Raw genomic sequence first — 23240 nt, forward strand, 5'->3', positions numbered from 1 at the left:
TCTCTGGATATTGTCTCCAAGGTGGCGAGCAAATCAGGCTCCTTAAAGGGCACGTACGTGCATGCCCTGAATTGCGTGGTCACTGCCATGGGTAGGCTCCTAGAGGCATTTCTCCAGCGCACGGCCACGGAGGAAACAGCTGGCCTGCGGTCGCAGCTGGAGAGCCTACAGGCTTTGTACGCCTGCGTTCAGAGTGAGAATGCAGAGCTTCGGGCGGAGAGTGTAAAGTTGCGGGAGGAGATGGCCGCAATGCGTGTGGCCATTGATGGTGTAAGGAGACAGCGGGGCAGTTCGGTTTCCCCACCACCACCGCCCCAAGTGCAAGAGGCTATAGTGGCGGAAAAAGATAAGGAGATCGAAGACCTCAAGAGGCGCCTAGCCATTCTTGAGGCTCGCACCTCTACAGTGGTGCGTGCGAGGCCACCGCTGGCACACGAGCAGCCAGCGCAGGTATCACTAACGCCTAAGACCGCGGCTGCACCGGCGCCCGCGAACGCCACTGCGGCCAAACTGGCTACACGGTCCAAGACTGCTGGGCGACGAATACCCGCCCAGCCTGCGAGGCCTCAGGCTGCTGCTTCTGTCCCGCCCCAGCCTGCGAAGGCGGGGCCTGGCAGAAGCCGCAACAATCCAAAGGGGTGTGTGAATGCCGCCCAGCCAGCGCAACACCCCCAGCCCCGTCCATTGCCTCCCGCCCCGTCCAACATGGACGCAGCCTGGACGACGGTAGTGAAGCGGGGTCGAAGGAGGGCGCAAGACGTACCTAACCCCCGTCCCGTCCCGACAGTCAAGGCTCCCCAGGTAGTGGGTCGAGCAGCAACTGAAGGGAAAAGAAAGGGAGGGCGCAAGGCAAGAAAACCGCGCGCTCCGCGGTCGGCGGCTGTCGTATTGGAGCTGCTGCCGGCTGCCAAGGAAAAGGGCCTCACTTATGGGGAGGTCATGGCCCGGGCGCGCGCTAGCGTCGACGTGGATGCTATGGGCGTGGAGGGTGGCCTCCGAGTCCGGCACACCGCCAACGGGGCCCGGTTGCTGGAGTGTCCTGGTGCCAACACCAGTGCGGCCGCGGATAAGCTAGCAACCCGGCTCCGTGAAATCCTGCCGGACCCAGAAGTGGTGCGTATAGACAGGCCCGTCAAAATGGCAGAAGTCAAAGTGACGGGCCTGGATGAATGCGCCACAAAGGAGGAAGTGGCCGCTGCCATTGCATCGCAGGGCAATTGCGCCCTCACGCAGGTCAGGGTGGGAGAGCTGCGAAGCTCTTACTCTGGAGCCTTCACTGCGTGGGCGCGTTGCCCTATGCAGGCGGCCACGCTCCTGGCTACGCCTCCACAAGGTCGGCCCGCCGACTCACCAGGGAGGCTGCGCGTGGGCTGGGTGATGGCCCACGTGCAGTTACAGAAGGCCCGCCCCTGGCGATGCCTCCGGTGCTTCGGCACCGGGCACGGCCTCGCCAGGTGCCCATCGGCCGTGGACCGCAGCGGGCTTTGTTTCCGCTGCGGCCAGCCCGGACACAAAGCGGTCTCCTGCGCAGCCGCCGCGCCACACTGCGTGCTATGCGACGCGGCGAAGCGGCGGGCCGATCATCGGGCTGGGGGCCCGGCCTGTCTTTCCGCCCCCTCCTCCACAAAGAGGAGGCGTGGCGGGAAAAAGAAGAAGATAGCAGAGGAAGAGCCGGCTGCGTATAAAGCAGCCGGCCAGTCAGTTCCCGCCGCGGCCGTCGGGCCGCAAGGTGGGACGGAAGACGAGGGAGCGATGGACGTGACACCTCAATAATGGATCACGTCCATCGCTTCCTCCAAGCGAACGTGAACCACTCCGCCAGGGCGCAGGATCTCCTCGTCCACACCATGGCGGAGTGGTTCATCGACATCGCGATCGTTGCGGAGCCATACTTCGTACCTCCCGACCGGGAGGATTCCTGGGCCGGAGATGTTGATGGCTCCGTGGCGATCGTGATGCGACAGTCAGCGGCGCTACCCCCCCTTGGAATGGTGGCCAGGGGATCCGGGTACGTCGTAGTTAGGGTCAATGAAACCGTCGTGATCGGGGTGTACTTCTCTCCGAACAGGAGTCTCGCTGAGTTCGAACGGTTCCTGGGTGGGCTCGAGGCGTTGGTTCATCGCTTCGAGTCTCGCCCGGTGATACTGGCGGGGGACCTCAACGCTAAATGTACAGCGTGGGGCTCCCCCCGCACGGACTCGCGCGGCGAGTTCCTGTCGGAGTGGGCTTTCGCGACCGGTCTCTGTCTTCTGAACAGAGGTTCGGTCGCGACCTGCGTGCGGTGGAACGGGGAATCACACGTGGACGTGTCGTTCGCGTCTCCGTCCGCCGCACGCCGTGTCCGTGGCTGGCGTGTTCTCGAGGGGGCGGAGACGCTCTCGGACCATCGGTTTGTTCGATTTGAGCTCTCCGTTTCCACTTCGTTGAATGCGCCGGCCGAAGACGCCCGCGGTGAGGAGGAGCTCCCGCGTAGCGCTCCCCGATCATTCCCACGATGGGCACTGAAGCGCCTGAATAAGGTGCTCGCGGTGGAGGCGGCCACAGTGGCCGCGTGGGCGCCGATGCCCGCGCGTCTAGTGGACGTGGAGTCGGAGGCCGATTGGTTCCGGGGTACGATGCGTCGCGTCTGCGATGCTGCGATGCCCCGGGTCAGTGGCCGCGCCCCACGTGGCGGTGCGTATTGGTGGACGCCCGAGATCGCACTCCTCAGAGAGGAGTGCGTGCGGGCACGCCGCCGAAACGCCCGCCACCGCCGTCGCCGTCTTCGCGGTATGGATTTCGCGGAGGTGGCGGCCCGCTTACATGCCGACTGCCGTGAGAAGCAGGAGGCTCTGCGGCGGGCCATCGGCGAGGCCAAGTCTCAGAGCATGAAGACGCTCCTGGAGACGCTCGATCAGGATCCCTGGGGGCGCCCGTACCAGACGGTACGCAAGAAATTGCGACCGTGGGCGCTCCCGGTGACGGAGCGTCTCCAGCCTCAGCAGCTGCGGGATATTGTCTCCGGGCTATTCCCGCGGATGGAGAGGGACTTTGAGCCCCCCTTCATGGGCGTGCCGCCACGCCTTGACGCGAGCGGTGATGCCCCTGCTGAGGTGGTCCCTCCGAGCATATCGGAGCAGGAGATGCGTGCGGCCGTGTCGAGGATGCGGAGGAAAGACGCGGCCCCCGGCCCTGACGGTGTTCACGGTCGGGTTTGGGATTTGGCCTTCGGTGCCCTTGGGGACCGGCTCGTGCGGCTCTTTGAAGCCTGCCTCGAGTCGGGGCGGTTTCCAAAGCAGTGGAAGACGGGCAGACTTGTTCTGCTAAGGAAGGAGGGACGCCCTGCGGACTCACCTGCGGGGTATCGTCCCATCGTGTTGCTGGACGAGGCGGGAAAACTGCTCGAGCGAGTGGTGGCCGCCCGCATCGTCCAGCACCTGACGGGAGTGGGTCCTGATCTGTCAGCGGAGCAGTTCGGATTCAGGGAGGGCCGCTCGACCATTGACGCGGTGATGCGCGTGCGCGCCCTCTCTGATGAGGCTGTCAGCCGGGGCGGGGTTGCACTGGCGGTGTCCCTGGACATCGCCAATGCGTTCAACACCCTGCCCTGGTCGGTGATCGCGGGGGCGCTGCAGTATCACGGCGTCCCTGCGTATCTCCGTCGGCTGATCGGGTCCTACCTCGAGGATAGGTCGGTCGTGTGCACCGGGCACGGTGGGACGGTGCTCCGCTTCCCCGTCCAGCGCGGTGTTCCACAGGGGTCGGTCCTTGGCCCTCTCTTGTGGAACATCGGCTACGACTGGGTCTTGCGTGGCACCCTAAGCACTCCTCTCCCGGGTCTGAGCGTAGTTTGCTACGCGGACGACACTTTGGTCGTGGCCCGGGGGAGGGACTTGCGAGAGTCTGCCCGTCTTTCCTGCGCGGGGGTGGCCTTCGTCATCGGCAGGATCCGACGGTTGGGTCTGGAGGTGGCGCTTGATAAATCCCAGGCCCTGTTGTTTCACGGGGCCCGGAGAGCGCCGCCTCAGGGGGCCCACCTCGTGATCGGAGGCGTTCGCGTCGAGATCGAGGCAACCGGGCTGCGGTACCTCGGTCTCGTACTGGACGGTCGTTGGAGCTTTCGCGCTCACTTTGAAAGATTAGGTCCCCGACTGATGGCGGCCGCCGGCTCGCTGAGTCGGCTGTTGCCGAACGTCGGGGGGCCTGACGTGGTGGTGCGCCGCCTCTACACGGGGGTGGTGCGGTCGATGGCACTGTACGGGGCTCCCGTGTGGTGCCACGCCCTGACCCGCGACAACGTTGCGGCGTTGCGACGTCCGCAACGCGCGATTGCGGTCAGGGCGGTTCGTGGATACCGTACCGTCTCGTTCGAGGCGGCGTGCGTGCTAGCTGGGACGCCTCCCTGGGACCTGGAAGCGGAGGCGCTCGCTGCGGATTACGCGTGGCGATGCGATCTCCGCTCCAGGGGGGAGCCGCGTCCCGGCGCGGCGGAAGTTCGAGCGCGGAAGCTTCAATCTCGGCGTGCCGTGCTCGAGGCGTGGTCTCGCCGCCTGGCGAACCCCGCCTACGGGCGACGGACCGTCGAGGCGATCCGCCCGGTCCTCTCGGACTGGGTGAATCGCGACCGAGGACGTCTCACCTTCCGAGCGACGCAGGTGCTCACGGGACACGGCTGTTTCGGTCGCTACCTACACCTCGTCGCCCGGAGGGAGCCGACGCCGAAGTGCCACCACTGCAGTGGCTGCAACGAGGACACGGCGGAGCACACGCTCGCGTACTGCACCGCTTTCGCGGAGCAGCGCCGCGTCCTCGTTGCAAAAATAGGACCGGACTTGTCGCTTCCGACCGTCGTGGCTACGATGCTCGGCAGCGACGAGTCCTGGCAGGCGATGCTCGACTTCTGCGAGTCCACCATCTCGCAGAAGGAGGCGGCGGAACGGGAGAGGGAGAGCTCTTCTTCCCTCTCGGCGCCGTGCCGCCGCCGTCGAGCCGGGGGTCGGAGGAGGGCGTTTGTCCAGCTCCAGCCCCTATGAGGAGGCAGTCTCCTCCCGGTGATGGTCACGGGGCGACCTAAGGGGGTTGAGGCTGCGCCGCACGCTACCGTCACTCTAGCGCGCTGGCACCAGGAGGACGGGACGGCGCGTCGGCGGCTGCGGACTGCGATGCGGTCCGCATTTTCGTCGTCGCTGTCGTCGCCGAACATACTGTTGAAGAGCAACCCGGTCGGCGGTGTATCGCGTTCCGACCTGGCAGGCTGGTTCTGGCCCAGCGGGGTATCCCGGAACACCAGCGGCACCGCCCGGGCGGCCTGGTAGGGCCGCCGTACCGCGGAGACCGACGTCGTTGGTTGTCGACTATCGCCTCGACGACCCGTCGGTCGGGCGTCCTCGGGGTGGCGCCGCGTGTCTGGTTGTAGTGTTGACCGCGGGAACCCCCCTACTCTGTCCAGGTTCTGACCCCGGACGGAGATCGGACGTCGGGTGTAAGAGTGCAGGGGAGTCGTTTAGTGGGTGGGCCCTAAAATCCTTGGGCCCGCGATCTGCTCTCAACACCTGCAGATCGTTAAGTCTCACATACCCCGCGCGCCCCCTAGGCGCGGGGACCTCGTAGGAGGTTCGGCCCTCTACCCGAAAAAAAAAAAAAAGGTGCCGTGCTTAATGGCTTAACAGAGTCTTACATTAAGGAATAATGGCTGGAGCGGTCGAGCTCGCTACTAGAGGCCGCTAAAATGACGCACGGTGGATCGATAATGAATATTCTGTTTACGTTTTTGCGACATGCAAAGACTAATGTAGTCCTAAATCACGAAGCGAGTTGTAATCGAGGCATTCTTATTCGGATTATTTCTTTGTTTCATTAAACATGTTCTCGTCGGATCTGTTAGCATAAGTTTTAATTAGCAGAGCCCTTTATCACGCTAAATAGGTCTAGAATTATGTTATTTTTCACATTGATCAATTCGTAAAGCTTATTATTCTGCTCACTGCGCGACATTGACGTCTGCGAGTCATGTATCCCTGTTTTTTAGACTGTTGTTTCCAATACAAATTCGATCCGATCCCCTCCGAGGTCAGAACCCGGATAAGGTAGGGGGGTTACTGCGGTCAACACTGCAACCAGACAGCGCAGCGCAGACGGAGCCTTCGAGACGAATCGAAGGCTCTGAAACGTCAGCCGTCCCTGTACGGCAGCCCGTCAGGCCGCCCAGACGGTGCCGCTGGTGTCCCGGAACACCCCGCTAAAGTCATACAACCTAATATGATTTTTTTTTTTAAATTTGAGCCATTCGTTATTGTAGTAAACTTTTCCTTTGCGAAAGATATTTACATTATTTCAAGAAATCATTTTGCCACGTTTTGTTTGATATGCATATATTTTATTGCATAGAACGGCAGACGATAAATGTCTGCGGCTTAAAGAGTTTTCGAGGGAAGAAAACATGGAATTTAATATATTCAGATTATTATTCGATAATTTTTTTCGTTTTCGTTTTATTACAAAAATTGGAATGAAATCATAAATAAAATGTTCTTCGCTTCTAAAAATACAATTAATTGCTATTAAAAATCCAGTTCATGATATGTTTACAATTTCGCGGTACACTAGAACTAATTTGCAAATTATTCGGGCGCAAACGGCAGGCAGGATCTTAATATAAGTAGTTTAATAAAATTTAAGTTCCGCTTCAGAATAAAACGGCATAACAAGCGCGATTTTATCGCTCCATCGTTTGATCGAGCGAACCGGTAATGATACAAGAAAATTGCTAATAAACCCATTTAATAAACAAGCCTTTGAGAAATAGGCCCGCATCGTTCGAATGAGAATCCTTTGCTTGCCTAAGTTTTTAATTTAATACTAATAACTATTTTGTTTAGGCTTTTCTCTATTCGTTGAGTCTATGTAACTTATTTATAAAATTATTTAACTTCGCATTATTTACAATAGTAAATGGGGCTTTTTGGCGGGAATGCGAGGAGTGAAGTTGTGTGATTTGTTTTATTTTGTCTATTTAGTGTTTCTTCTCGTTTAAATGCGTAATAACTGTGTTTCATTAACTGTTTAGTATCTGTGAAATTGCACAAATGTGGGAAAATGGAACAAAGCCGCTGAACGTAACTTCTCGGGATCCTCCAAAAAGTACACTGAAAAAGTCTCAGTAAATGACAACCATTTTACTGAGATTATATTATATTTTATAAATTTAATTCTTTTTAATCATTTACGTTAATGTCGGGATTAGTTTCCTTCGTTTTTTATTATTCATATTCTGTAAATAATTAAAACGGCGTTTTATAAAAATCTTATTATTTAAGGCTGGCTAATGCACAAACCGGAGGAAAAAAATAAAGAAGAAGAAGAATGATAAAACAATAAAAAATGTACACAGGGGGATATTGGAATCTCAGTCATGGTAAAGCGTAGGTACACTATGATCGAATCTGGATACTTCTAATGCAGAGCATTCATGCATTCCGGTTTTATGGAGGGTACTTTTTTTTAGGAAGGAAGGGCAACCGCCCTTTTGGCTCTTCCAGTTTCACCAGGACAGATGGTCGTGCAAAGGCTCAGCCAGGAGGGGTGGGAATTTCTAACAGCTGCCCGAGCGTCAACTCAAGAGCAGCTGCTTCGCGAATGAATCTACTACCGGATCGAAATCGCGACCCACTGAGAAAATCCGGCGAGAAACTCAGCGAGCTGAGCACTGAGCTGAGGTTGCACGTCGAACTCTTTGTCGAGTTCGACGAATACGGTTACCACTTACTATGTCAGCGCCACTCTAATTGGTCGCTTTTCGACGCTTCTTCATTACAGAGAGCATGCATGCTCCTTAGCTTTACTTTCCATATCCGATTTGAGTAATGGGTCAGCTGCTATACAAAACGTACAGGACTTCGACCTCATGTTTCAAGGTGAGTGGCGGCATTCACGCTGTGTTGTTTATAGGCTAGGGTAGTCAAATAATACCAGGTAGTCCCCGAGCTAGAGCTCACGTAGACGTAGCACAATAAAACCTGCCCTTGTGCGATCACAATACGACATATTACCATCCCTATTTAAAGAATTTGCTTTTTTTTCCTAGTTCGAAAAAAGAAATCCCAACAGCAAATACGACATATTATTTAGGATGTAAGTAATAAAATTGAGAGCAATGAAAAAACATAGTAGACATTAATACGATCACACTATATTATTTTGCATCACGCAATTTAATACAATTAAAATCAGCTAATAGGTGAAATAAACAGTCTTAGGAATATGTAAGAAAAGAAAATTCAATAAGATCAATAATAAATTAAAGTGTCCGAAGCGAAGCGAGGGCGGGTCGCTAGTATTACTATATATATTTATGCTATATTTATGCTCAGTTTAGTAATTGAATCATGTTTTCCGTTTAGCTTAAGCTACTTTATAGCTGTATAGTCATCGAGATCGGGCCACGGGAATATAATTAATTGTTTCTGCGGTACAAGAGAACAATTTTTATTGAAAGTATTTATAGTTCGATCAGTCATATTCTGTTCTTTTAAACTGGAATTCGCATACCTAGTACATAGACGGCACTGAACATTTCGGGAATTAACGAAGTGACACAACATTACTATTTAAAAATGTATTTATGGCTTTTCGAAGTATTCTCCGCGAAATTTGACACATTTTTCCATACGATGGAACCAATCATTGAAGCAACCATTCCATTCGGAAGTTGGGGTCTCCAAAATGGCCGTTTTGTAGGCGTCAACAGCTTCTTCAGGTGATGAAAATCTCTGTCCACGCAATTTATTCTTTATTTTAGGGAAAGTATAGAAATCATTAGGGCTTAGGTCGGGGTTGTACGGCGGATGGTCTAATAATTCTATGTTTTCTTGCTCTAAAAACTCTTTTGTTCTGTGCGCGGTGTGAGAACTCGCATTGTCGTGATGGAGGATGATGTGGCGGTTGCAGTTCTCTTTACGGAGTTCAGAAACGACCTGTGGCAAACAAATGCTAGCATACCATTCTGCATTAACCGTTCTTTGTCTCTCAAGAGGAATAGTCGTAACATGGCCGGTTTTGGAGACAAACGTGGCCACCATTTTTTTTGCAACACTCCGTGAACGAACAATTTTTGTTGGCTTTAACTCATTTTCGAACACCCAAACTCGTGACTGGTTTTTTGTTTCGGGTTCGTACGCGTATATCCAGGATTCGTCACCTGATACAATGTTGGATACAGCATTTGAGGATCCTGCGTGGAATCTTTCGAGAGTTCTGACGCACCAAGTAACGCGAGCCGCTTTTTGCTCTTCACAGAGCGAATGCGGTATCCATCGGGAAAACAACTTTTTTACACCTAATTGTTCATGCAAGATTATTTGTATTTGACTCATGCCAATGTCTAAAGTTGCCTGAATTTCGCGGTATGTCACATGTCGATCTTCCTCAATCAGCTTACGCACAGCATCAACGTTTTCTTGGGTGACTGCAGTTTTTGGACGACCTTGACGGTGATCATCACTGAGCTTGACACGTCCACGTTGAAACTCAGCAAACCAGCGATAAATTGTGGTTTTGGATGGGGCTTCATCACCAAATGCAGAAATCATCCGGTCAACACACTGTTTTTGTGTTAAACCACTTCGAAAGTCATAATAAATCATCGCTCTTGAATTTTCTCGAGTCAATTCCATTTTCTCAACAACTAAACAAGTTTGACAAAACCTCGTGACAAGACCGAGAATCTTTTTTTAAATAAATAAATGGTATTCGATTTTTAAAACCAAGGAGTTTTCAATTAAAATGATTTTAATATGACAGGAACAGTGGAAATATTCCATTTCCGATACTTTTAGTGCAGCCCTCGTATTACGGTTGCCTAGTTGTTTCCTTGAAAATATAGTTTAAAAATAACGTAAAATTTACATAGAAATAACCTATTGTTAGTAATATACTTTTTGTTTTTTAAATCCGCTTCCTAATACAAAATATCGTTTAAATTCTAACTTTATTCTATTTTTTCGTTCCCTTTGTTTCCTTGACGTAACCTCTATTCATGTACGCATTCTCACGGCTATTTCTAGTATCTTTTTTTTTCTCACGTACACTAATCGAAATACATAATAGTATAATCGTTGTGATTACATAAATTACTGTTAAATTTAATTGTTTATTTTACGACATTTGTCCAAAAGAATTTTTTTTTTAAAAAACTCGTGGAGCCGTCGCTAATTTTCTATCTTATTCTATCTTATCTTATCTTATACCTTTAAACGAGCAATTCTTTTATATATATAATCTTGAATCTCGGAAACGGCTCCAACGATTTTCATAAAATTTAGTATACCTACAGGGGATTTCGAGGGCGATAAATCGATCTAGCTACGATTTATTTTCAGAAAATGTTGTTTTATTCGTGTTTTCAATAATCAACTCTTCCCGACATCTATTGGCGAATAATAATACTATTTTTCGTAATTGAGGGCAGCTAACAGCTTTAAAGACAAAACAAGATGGCGTTATCAAAAAAAAAAAAAAACCAAGCAAAGCTCGGTCATCATCTAGTAACTTCTTAAACAGGGTCATTCAATTAATCCGAATGAAAATTGTATAGCGTTAGTGAAGGTGTGAAAATTATATTGAAGTTCTTTTTTTTCATACATTATCGATTAGGTCTATACCAGAAATGGCGCCAAATAAAAGTGACTACAAGTTTTGAGACTATATAAAAAAATTATGTCCGTCTTATGTAACGGAATCGATTACCCCTCCTAGCTAAGCCGTTGCTAGCCCACCTGCCCTTGTGAAGCTGGAAAGGCCTCCGGGCCACTAGTAATCCCTTACGCATTCATAAAAAAAAAGTAATCGATGTATCATACGTCATGTTGTTTGTTTGGCCTTCAATTCTATTAATAATAGGTATTTTTGTTATTAACAGGCTTATTAAATAAGAACGAAAAATTACAGAGGATTAATTGATAATTTGCACTTACCTACTAGCGATTCTAATACTTCGTGAAGAATTTGATGAATAGTAATATTTATTGATTAAGATAATTAATGATTAATTGGTTTATCGTGTAATTCCTAAACGGATTATGTTTTGTAAAGAGTATTAGCAATATATTCGAGAAATTTTAAAGTGCATGTTCGTACCCTTTAAAAAAAACATTAGCTAGAGTAAGCGAAGATCTAACCATAGACAATGCAATAAAACTCAAAAATTTATAACTTATGACATTATGCGCTGTGAAATGTGTAGAAAATAATAATTTATAATATTTATTTGGTGATTAAAAATCATTAATTTTTTTCCTACCTATTCTAATAACCTTGAGGGCCTTTTCTAGATTCGCCGAGCTTGTAGGTGAGCTCACGGGGCTCAAACCTGACGACGTTGCTAACACGAACCCTAGTAAGAGTCGAGCGTTGCAGAATTTACCACCGGATCGGAAATGCGACCCACTGAGAAGATCCGACGAGAAACTCAGTGGGCCGTGTCTGTGGGTTAATTTTCTCGTCGAGCTCTTCGTCGCAAGCGACGGGTTCGACGAGAACGATGACCGTCGCTTGAGCGACTTTTGGGTGACGTCGACTGCTTTCCATTCTGTCCGCAGGATCGGGAATGTAGCTACCGGCGGCCACGATGAGGGGGTTCTCGTGTCGTGCCGCTTTGTCGAAGTGACATAGGCTCAGTGATAGTAGCTAGCTACCGGTGCAGACTTCCAATACAACAAAACAATCTTAACCCTTAGAGGCTCTGCTCAGCACTAAAAGGGTTAAAAATATCAAACATCTGGCGTTGTATGATGGCTACGGCCATATTTAATTACTTTCGTTTTGCAATTGATTCGTCAAGTTCTCGAAACTCGAAACTTATACTCATAATAATCGATAACACGAAAATTGTTTTGACAAACGATAACGTAAATCTCGAAGGCTACCGAGTATCGAGTACTACCATCTAATGTAATGAACCGTTTTCGTATCGAGAACTCGATTCATTTACAATAGATGATTTTTTTTTTGATAACGCCATCTTGTTGTGTCTTTAAAGCGGTTAGTTGCCCCCAATTAAGAAAAATAGTATATTCGCCAATAGATGTCGGGAAGAGTTGATTATTGAAAACACGAATAAAACAACATTTTCTGAAAATAAATCGTAGCTAGATCGATTTATCGCTTCCGAAATCCCCTGAATACTAAATTTTATAAAAATCGTTGCAGCCGTTTCCGAGATTCATGTTATATAAGTATACAATAATTGCTCGTTTAAAGGTATAAGATTACGAATTCGATGAATTTTCGTGCTTGACGTACTGAATGTAAACGTGTGGAATATTTTTTTTGTAGGTCAATTTAAATATGTCTACCTGAATTCGAGCTTCAGTCAATCCTATCTTCATTGCCAACTCCTCCCTGTAACAAAAAAAACTTTACTGAGCGATTTGATGATATTACATTTTTAATTGATTTTCTTTCGTTGTTAGCAAAGAAATTGCCTATTTCGTTTTAAAAGATTTTCCAATACAATTAAGACTCAGGTCTCGCGGTGCACAGCGGTGTTCATGTTAACACGTCTATTCCTGGGGTCAGTGAACTGTTGAACTCTCGCAAATTGTAGGTAGGTGACAATTTTATTCGGTAATTCGTTTAAATCCGGTATTAAATTTGAATTTCAAAAAACGAACATGGATATGATTATTTTATTTGTAATATCATAATAATAATAAATTAATTAATATATAATTGAATACTGGATTTTAGAACTGTCAATATAATCAAGCTGGAATTTAAACTAAGCCCATCACTTTTGCCCAATAAAAAGCGATCGAACATCCGTCTTAGCTTATCTTGTTAGGGATTTTAGAATAAATAAATAAAGAAAGATAAACATAGTCTTACCTTCATCGGAAACAATTAATTTACTTAATTCCTATTATCGTATAAGGCGTCACATTATCCGTATCATCATATTAAAAAGTATTAAATTAAAGAGATCAATGTAATCCGTTCGTTGATAAAGCGATGACCAGAATGACTAGTTTTAGTTCCTGATTTTGTCTGAGATAGGTAAGGAGATATTGAGAATTTGAATTTGAGAGGAACTCGATTTGAATACTGCCCTTTCAATTGCGTATCTTCTTTATCAGTTACTAGCTGTACCCGTCCGCTTCGCTGGGCATTTAAAATTAACATTATTATTTCTCACCCCCACAAAGATTCTCATCATTAACGCCCCTGTAACTGGGGTAGGGAGTCCAACACTCATATAAATATTAACCTATCCATTAAGTACATATATTTTCTACATGGATACCAAGTTTCAAGTCAATCGGATGCATGGTTCAGTAGTTATAAAGGAACATCCGTAAAATCCACTGTAGATTTAAAAATTAGTATAGAGTTTAGATTATTTGAATTTCGTTGAAACCGAAGTGTCGCTCGAAAAGCGTCACAAAAAGGTCGTTTTCAAAGACGCTTTATCATAAATTAATCGAAATACAAATGAAAACATATTTTTTTATGTTTCTGCTGATCCTGGTCAAAATTTTGGGATAACATGAATAAGATTTTTTTTACAGTAATCAGTTTTTGGTACGTGAGCAAATTTTGAAGTTAATCCGACGTCATGAAAATTGTTAATGAACATTGTGTTGAAAAATTCCATTATTATGTTTTATTCTTAAAATGTTTTGTGGGCATCAAATAGGCTTCCAATCCAAGAAATGTGACACGTTAAAAAATAGTCCCTACGGTATAAACTATTGGCTCTAGCATCACTATCCGGGGAAAAAACAGGCGTATAGATTTGTATGAATAGAATTCTACCCTTGTTTTCTTTAAACATTACTCTTAAAATAATTTAATTCGACTAGTTAGAAAGATAAGCACCTACGTTTGATTTGACCTGTAAAGCGGTTGTTGCCATAGATTTTGTATTGCGCACATTATATTTAAAATTGACGTAAATTATTTACTAATTTTGTGCGCTCCGTTGGGCGTGTGATTTAAACTCGATGAAACATCCTTATGTCTGAGTTGACTTTAATTTGTTTTCATTAATAAGCCGTTTTTTATGAGACCAGACATGGATTGGATGTCGTAGTACCTATTAACCGAATTGATTTAGATTTTTGAATTATTTTGGGATCGCGCCCTTACTGTTTTCTTCTAATAAGTGAGTGGTCATAGCACACACGCGTTGTAGTGTGCGAAAACATTGTTCAAAATGATCCGTTAACGATTATTTAGTGTGTATTTTTATTACTTTGATAATAAAATATTGTTTTATCTTATTATTTACTTTTCACTGCGGTGATCGTTTCAATTATTTTTCGTTAAGATAAGTTTAATAAAGGGATAACCTTATTTTTTTAATTTATTACGTGATATTATGATTGCGTATTAGTCACTTTTTTTAATTAAAATAATACGATGATATGGATTTGCGATTGAAATACTATTGAACATTTTTTTAGGGACGCCCGTTTCAATATGATATCCGGGCTATGAATAAAATTTTTCAATGTGCCACAAACGTTGTAAACGCAAACACAGAGTCTAGATGGGGTGAGAATGTGATAAAAGTGGTAAGTAAACTGCCCCGTTATTATTTTTATTGAATGTTGCATGTCGTGGTCAAAAGGACATCTTTGTACTTTAACCCGTAATTACATTAAATACAGTGTAACAGCTTCCCATCACTGCTGCACCCATTTATAGCTGTTGCTAGAAATTACTTTAAGCTAATATTGTTAATACCTCACAAATGTTTTGGTTATACTGTTAATTTGTAAGAAGACTAAAAATAAAGAAATAAATCTCTAAAATGGGACAATAAAGCTACAAATATTAGTCGTAAATATCCACATTTATTTCAAGTAGTAAATATTTGATTAACCCGCAATGAAAAACGAAGGCCGTTGACGTACTTCAACACGAGAGCGATGACCTAAACGTTAGCTTATTTTTATATGCATTACATTACTTGCTGTGCAAAATATGTTAGTTTCTCGAACACGATTTTTTGTGATTTCAACTGTCCAATGTTAGGGATCATCATTAATACACTTCGACGCTTGAAAGGCAAACGTGACTAAGCGACAATAACTGCTTTGTACATAAATGATAGATAGGCAATAACCATATTCGATGCGCAAAAAAAATATATTTCTAGGTCAATTAAAATAATTTCAATCCTCCAACTAGATTCGTTAAAATATAATTTTTTTCAGGTATTTCAACTTTAAATTAGTCTACTGTAAAGTTCACGCATTGTCGCTTAGTCATGTTTGCCTTTCAAGTATCGGCTAGTATTCGTTTTAGGGAATTCTCAAATTACATTTGGTACAACTAGATTAGTCTTGTATATTAAGTTCTGCTATTTGTTACCTACCTCGTAAATACATCTGGATAATGGGTTCTAGAAAACGCTTTCTCCAGCTCTTCAAGTTGAAAACTAGTGAAGGTGGTTCTGTAACGCCTTTGTTTCCTTTTCGGGGCAAATTCGTCAGCATCATCGCTGTCCACGGAGCCTGGATGTGGTCGTTCTGAAGGCGACTGATCAGTACGAGATAGATCGGGAGTGGTCCGGGGGGAATCGTCTTTGGGCACCTCCGATATGCCCATGCTTGAGTACTTCTGGTAAGACTGCTCGTTATAATAATCTGTAAGAAAACATTAAAAAGTTGTTTATAAAATTCGTAATTTTTTCAGTACATACGCATCAGTACACAACAGTACACATTTATGAGTATTTCGTCGTGCTTATTTTACTCCAGTTTATTCCGTTGCATTTAAAACTTAAAGAAAAGTCCCATGATGTTGAATTAAGTAACTTTAAATGTTCAATACAAATAGTTTTATTCAGTGGTTCCATTAATTCTATATTATTAAAAAGACGGGGAAGTATTTTAGTAGCGTTTTTGTATGTAATTTATCTTAAACAAATGTGAATAGTTTTAAATTCGTGACTTCTGCTCAACATTCAATTTATTATTCAATCGGCTGTATAATAGCAGACAATTACTCCTATACAATACGAACGCCACAACGGTTTAATTACGTTAACTAATTAAACGACAAACGATTAGACGTACAGTTAGAATATAATTATGGATATAATTGATATCTGACACGAAACGCTCTTAAGTAATACATTTAGTTAGTTGTCAAGCTATTGCATAGCTTTTATCTTTAGGGCTTTGAGTGCGGCGACCGAATCAAGAAATTCCGTAACGAAAATAAAACCTAACACCCCCACTCCGCCTACCATGTAGCTCGCGTTCAACACATTCACACGTTGCGCTTTTGTAGTTTGTGAATAAACGCGCGGCGTGACGTCGCACTGCATGCGCATCATGAGAAGTCTACCCATCTCTCTCTCGCACTGTCTAGCTTATGAGTGTGAAGGGAACAGTTAATGTTTTGCTCTTGTTAATATTTATAAATATAGCGTGGTCTTATGTTATTATTGTTTTAATATTAAATTATTGTTGTCTAATTATAATTGTTACTTTTCACAATTATTACTAATTTTGAGGCTGTTCGTGCATATTAGTACTGCGAAATAGCTCATCATACAATATAACTGAAAGTTTGCTTTAATTTTAAAGTGGGTGCCGATATCCATCACGTGGACTCAATTCGTCTAGAACCCGTCTAGAAGAATAATACTGTGCGCATAACCTTTATTAACCCTAAGACGTAAGAATGTGTTAATTAAACAGACTGATCACTTAAAACAGTACCCGTCACGCCATTACGTTCTCATGTAATTAGCTAACATCGATTTCATTCATTAATTCAATTAGTTTATAAATGATTATAATTATCGGAGATTATGATTTTTTTATGACACGCTTGTACTAGTAGAGGGGTTAATTAATGTCTAGGGTATAGTTAGTTGCTCATATCCCAGTATGAAGAGGAGTTAGGGAAATGAGAGATAATCCTTCCTATTAAGGAGAATTCGATGTAATGGTTTTAGCTTGATTGGTTTGGAGCCGTTGCGTCTTTGAGATTACGAGTCAGATAAGCTCTGAGGAACCCTTTAGGTTGTACTGTTTTACCATTGGGGTTCATACACTATCTGGAACCTTCTGAATCATTTAGAGTGCGTGTCCAGAAGTCACGCCACAATACACACACACACACACACACACACATACACACACATGTTACTAGCTGTGAAATGCTGTTTTGCTGACATGTTCTTGTTCATAAAAGCTCTAAACGCGGTAAGGAAGAGGTGGTCATAGCTTTCACGTAGTCCAAGGTGATGCTGACCACATACGGTTCGAGTCGCTGACTCGCGTGTTGGCACCCAGGCCAGGCTTAAAGCGAGCTTTTTTACTTCGCTGCGTTTGAGTAGTTAATGTAATTTTGAAATAAAAAAACTTGTAATGTGTTAATAATTTTTTTTATATGTATCTAACAAGTTTTTTACATTGTTTGTAAATCAAACTGTTATCTTCTGTAACTCTCTATAAGTCTGGCTTTATCAAGGAAACGCGATATGACAACCTTACCCCGTTAATATGGGAGCGATATAACTGGCCAATAAAATAATCAAAAAACAACTTTACGGCGAATCGAAATATGACTCACATTTTCGCGAAAACAATTTGAAGTCAGCACGAATGTTAGAAGCACTTGGATAACACAGCACCCAGTATGGCGGTTATTTTATGAATGAAATGTATTCATCACAGATATTACGCTGTGTCAAATACGATAAGGATTTTAATGATTATGTGTTATTTTATGATTTTATCATAGTCTCGGCTATAACTGTTTCTGTTATGACTTAAGTTTGAGATAATGAATGAGAGTAATTAATTAAATTTGTTTTTGTTGTCCACATATGTACGTATGTATAAAACTAAAACAGGAAATGCTGTTTTGATTCACACGCATTACGAATATTAGTCTTTTGAATTTAATTTTTATTTTATTGCTTAGACGGTGGACGAGCTCACGGCCCACCTGATGTTAAATGGTTACCGGAGCCCATAGACATCAGACATCTACAACGTAAATGCCGCCACCCACCTTGAGACATGAGTTCTAAGGTCTCAGTTTTAACTATGAATTTAAAACTGATTTAAACTATTAACCCACTGAGTTTCTCGCCGGATCTTCTCAGTGGGTCGCGATTCCGATTTGGTAGTAATTTTCAACGAAGCACTGCTCTTGCTAGGGCTAGTGTTAGCAATTCTCTCACATTTATTCGCGAAGTTGGAATGGCCCCTAAGGCTACCAACTATTAGGTAAGAAAAAAAACTAAACTATTAAGATTTTCTTTTCTCTTTCTATTTTAACGGTTTGAGGTGGGGCAACAGACCGGGTCATGTCGGAATCCGGCACCTCCTGAGTAGAAGAGGAAGAAGCGAAAGATTGAGGTCCTCCTCCTCTTTTTCCAATCCTCCTCCTCTTTTTCCAATTACTAAGACCTGCCCCACATAATCAACTACTACTAAGCCGCATCGACGGGATTTAATTCCCAGGAAAACTATTCCGATCCTATTCTAGCATACTTATTATTTACGTATTCACTCAGAGAGCTTTATAAGTATATGCATTTACGATTATAAAATTCTTCTCTTAATTCGTTCGTATTCTCATTATTTTTCCATAATCATGCGTCAAAATCATTTAATTAGTATTGTAATTTTTATTTTATTGATATTTAATTTTAATATTTTTACTTGAATAATTAAGGAAGCGAATATTCATTACTCAGTTCAACTTTTAATATTGAATTAGAACTATGATTTTTGTCATCAATTGTCGTTTTTTTCATAGTTAAACCAGCAAACATTTTCTGGATGAAATCTATTTAATTTTCCTTTATTCTCACAAATCCTGCATGATTTTTTTTTCAGTTTGTTTTATTTCTTGTTTATTGTATTTGCTTCCAGTGCTTAAGTTTTTCTTTGTGTCATTTTTCCTTGTTAAACCTTCTAGTCCTCTAATGCAGTTAAATAAGTCATTTACTTCTTTAAGGCTTTCTCTGTCTATTCTATCCATTATGAAGTTTTGTAGACCGGTGGCAATTAAATAAATCAGGGTTAGTGTATCTATTGATTTGTTTATTTCTAGTAAAAGTCTCTCTTTTTTAAGAGCATATTCTAAAATTGATCCTTGTATGTATTTAAAATTCATAGCGTACCTGATTGGAGACCAGCCTTTATCAGCAAATGTATCACTTAAACTTTTCTTCCATACACACCAATCTGAATCTATAGTATGTTTAATAATCATTGAGGCGTACCAATCTTTACAAGTATCTTCCAATAGTAATCTTAGAATTTCTACTTTTTGTATATCTGTGTCTATTTGTAAACGTTCACATTCACTTTCAAAAGTATTTAACCATTGCTTAACATTTGTTGTATTTCTTGAAAACTTCTCTATTGAAAATTCTGCTAATAATCTTGTCTTATTTTCTGTTTTTTTTAATAGGGTTGGTTCTGTTGATGATGACTCATGACTTTGTTCTAATTTTGCAAGTAAAAACCCATCAAATTGTAAGTTATCATCATCTAAATATATTGATTTCATTTCCTTGGTTAATGTTATCCAAAACCTGTCTTTTATCGTGCCTTTTCTGTAGAGATTTTTTTATTTTGTCAAATATTTCATGCTTTAATATTTCTTTGTGTAAATGCATTGATTGATACTCTCTAGGTACGAGAAAAGTTTGGTTCTGTGTATCAGTAATGGAGGTTATGGCATAAATATTTGTCTTATTATCATCCGGTTTTGGCTTTTATAATAAATTCAAATCTTAATTTCTCCATTTTATCGGTTAATATTTTTTTTTCTTACATGTAGGTATATGAATTGTCGATTTATAAGATTATCTATTATCTTTCTTCTTAAAACAAAACACTATGTGATTCATCTAAAACAGAGTTTTTTTATTAAATACAGTTAAACTTTTACTTAACAAATATCAACTAATGAAATAACTATGTACTAACCTAAAACAGAGAATCGACAATTAAATGTTCATGCTTTACTGTTCTTATATTCAAATTTGAATCGTCCTTTTTACTTTTATAATTAAGCTAATTCACAAGGAGTTTTATTAAAAATGGTTGAATATTTTTCTGATACCTACCTACATACCCAAATATTAATGGTTCTGTCAACGTCAACGTCAACACAAAGCTTACATTTATAAAACTAGAATTCTGTTTGGTATAAAGTAAACGGTAATGACAGTCAAGGACGAGAAGCGAATTTGATTAATGGCGCCATTATCGACGATAACAACTGATAATGTATTTTAAGAAAGTTTCATCGCAAATTATTATCTCGAGAATCAGTTTCGCTTTTGACGTACCACAGGGGAGTATTTTCACGCCAGGCTTTTTACTTTTTACGAATCTATGATGATTCCTCGCTAGGTGACACTAATATTACATTTGATATTTAAATCGAATTAATATTTTTTTGTTCGCGCGCAATGTAATGCAATTAAAAGTCATCGAATGCGCGGGATCATTGATCTCGAGGGAACGGGAGCGGGCTTATAATCTTCGAGACGTCAGAATAATATATTGAACTATGCTAACGAGACCAAACCTAGGCAGGCGTTCGAAGTAAGGTCGAATAGGGTTCTTGCATATTTCCTAATCATTGAAGGGCAGCAGTTAGGATCTAAAAATAAACAAATCTACAAAAAACGAACTGTCTGTTTTTGAAGTTATACTTCTTTAGGCGCGTTATGAAAAATTTATAAGAATGAAATTTTACGATGCGCGCGCACCGTGACACAAAATTAACAGAATGAAGTTGCCCACTAAATCGCTCTTACAATACGACCGACGTAACTTGGTGAGTCTGAATATAGCCGCAGGTGAACATTCGCGCATGTACACTCGTAAAAAAAGTGTTATTAGCATTCATTTTTCAGTAATATAATTGACAAAATTATTATTTAATATAATTCATACTAAATATTATTAAATTATTAACGTTAAATATTAATTATTTAATATTTAAAAAAAAAGAAATAAATTTAATAAAAATATACTATAACTTCTTACGCGCGTACATAAGTGCACGCACCCTTTTTTTCCCTTACGTTACTCTTATTTAGGAACAGATTTCTGCGTTAAGGTTTATTCATGCCCAGACCAATTAGTTCCTGGCAGGGTCGCCATATAAGGTGTTGCGTCGGAGGTATTTATTTGTAATCAAACCAACGAGAGTCCGAATAATACTCTGATTTATTTGATACACACTTAGTTTATATAGGATTACAACTACGATTGCATTAGGTAGGTTAACATAGATTATATGGGAATGTTTAATACATCACAGCTTGTTACTGACCATCTTTTTTTTTATTACTCTAGTTGGGCAAATGACTTCTTACGGCTCATTAATTGTAAGTTACAACAGGAGCCCACAAAAGCTCAAAAACCCATATGTAGACATGAATTCGAAGTGTCAAATCTATAATACACAACTGTTTTCCAACTATGGACAGACAAACATAACGCAAAAGCGCCATTTATATTGCGGGTCACGATAAGTTGGCGAGTAGATGTAGCTATTGGTATTTTAATATCGAGTATTCTCTGTATTTAACAGGTATTCCAGTTTTTACTGATTAAAAACTTAAAATATAATATCTAATGATAAAATACCTAACCAGAGTGAGTGCAAAATGGGCTCTATGCTACATAAACTTGAGCCGGTGAGGTGGAGCAAAATAATTATTTGTCCATTAGGGCAAATGTGTATGGGAAAGGCAAAGCGTTTAATATGGAGCGTGTTGAAGTAAGCGTGTAATAATTGAAAATAATAAATGAGAAATGAAAAAGAAAGCACCTTGCATAACGTCAGACTTAAGATCACACCATGATATTGTTTATATCCATCTAAGCCAACCCAGATATCAACTGTGTCCTGCAGAAGCCTAGTAATAGTCCTATGGCCTTTTCCAAGACCAGATTGAAAAGGACCAAAAACAGAATATAAAATATAATTATGAAATAGGTTTAAAACGATCGGTTTCAACCGCTTCAGAGTGGAACGGTAAGATTGTATTTAGACGAAAGTAATTAAAAATGATAGAACTGGGGATTGTGTGCAGGGCACGAATTTTTCTCATAATTACGACTTAAATGCGGCGAAAGTACACTGGATCTGAAATAATGCGCGACGAAATTTAACCCTATTTCTTTATGCGGAGTCCGCACGGGTAGATACCACCGCCCTGCCTATTTCTGCCGTGAAGCAGTAATGCGTTCCGGTTTGAAGGGTGGGGTAGCCGTTGTAACTATACTGAGATCTTAGAACTTATATCTCAAGGTGGGTGGCGCATTTACGTTGTAGATATCCATGGGCTCCAGTAACCACTTAACACCAGGTGGGCTGTGAGCTCGTCCACACATCAAAGCAATAAAAAAAAATTAAAAAAAATCTGGATCACGACATAATTGGAGAATCGATAGTGATCTTCAATTTCGCACTGTTTCGCGATTACCACCGCCGTTTATATCGACTGTAAAATCGATAAAAATCTAATGGACGATAAAGTCTGTGAGTTCAATTCGAAATTGATATACAAATTAAATTAGCAAATCGTATCGGATCTAATATATATAATATAATAATAGTTTAGATCCGAACGATAAGATGACAAATGCGATAAGAGAATAAATGATAACTGTTATCTATTAATTTCTAGATTGTTAGGTTGCATCCTTGATTCATTTGTAACTGGAATATTATGGATCATCGAATAAACGCGACGAGGAAAAGTATGAATGAAGAAAATATTACGGTGTAATTTCGTTTTTTATAATAATTATCACATTTTAATTACCTTTTTTTTAATTTGCAGTAATATCATGAAACTAATTAAATGAAGGCGTGGATAAACCGTAAACATTTTAATCATGGTCCGCGAATACCGGCGATAATAAGTCTTGAACCTATGAAGTTGCCAGTTTACAATACTGGCTATATGAAACGTATTTTTTGTATGGCTGGCAATTAATTTAAAATTCAAATGAATTGGATTTTAAAATATGGAATCTTGTTTTCGAATTCAGTCATTTGTTTATCGAGTAGTTGTTTCATAACATTCATAAATATCTTTTTCATCAATATGGATACGATAAAATTCGAGTAAGTCCTTTCTGGTCCTACAAGACAACGCTAGACCTCATACGACAAAACAGACAGTCTATAAGCTACAGGAGGTAGGGTTGGAAGTTTTATGTTAGGCTTCTCCTTCTTCCAAAATTTGGGAAAAA

At 42.4% G+C, this 23240-nt stretch overlaps 1 protein-coding gene across 2 annotated transcripts in view; it reads right to left on the reverse strand.

Annotated features, from left to right (window-relative positions):
• The window catches only part of LOC101741073 (homeobox protein aristaless), a 116396-nt gene that overhangs the window by 9118 nt on the left and 84038 nt on the right, over positions 1-23240 (reverse strand). For both annotated transcript variants that reach the window (XM_004929143.5, XM_038010548.2), the window contains exons 2-3: positions 15356-15626; positions 12330-12375 (exon numbers count right to left, since the gene is read on the reverse strand). In XM_004929143.5, coding sequence (XP_004929200.2) covers positions 12330-12375; positions 15356-15626 — 317 coding nt within the window. The remainder of the gene's footprint in view (positions 1-12329; positions 12376-15355; positions 15627-23240) is intronic.

The sequence above is a fragment of the Bombyx mori genome, chromosome 4 (genome assembly GCF_030269925.1).
Source record: "Bombyx mori chromosome 4, ASM3026992v2".
Taxonomy (NCBI): Eukaryota; Metazoa; Arthropoda; class Insecta; order Lepidoptera; family Bombycidae; genus Bombyx; species Bombyx mori.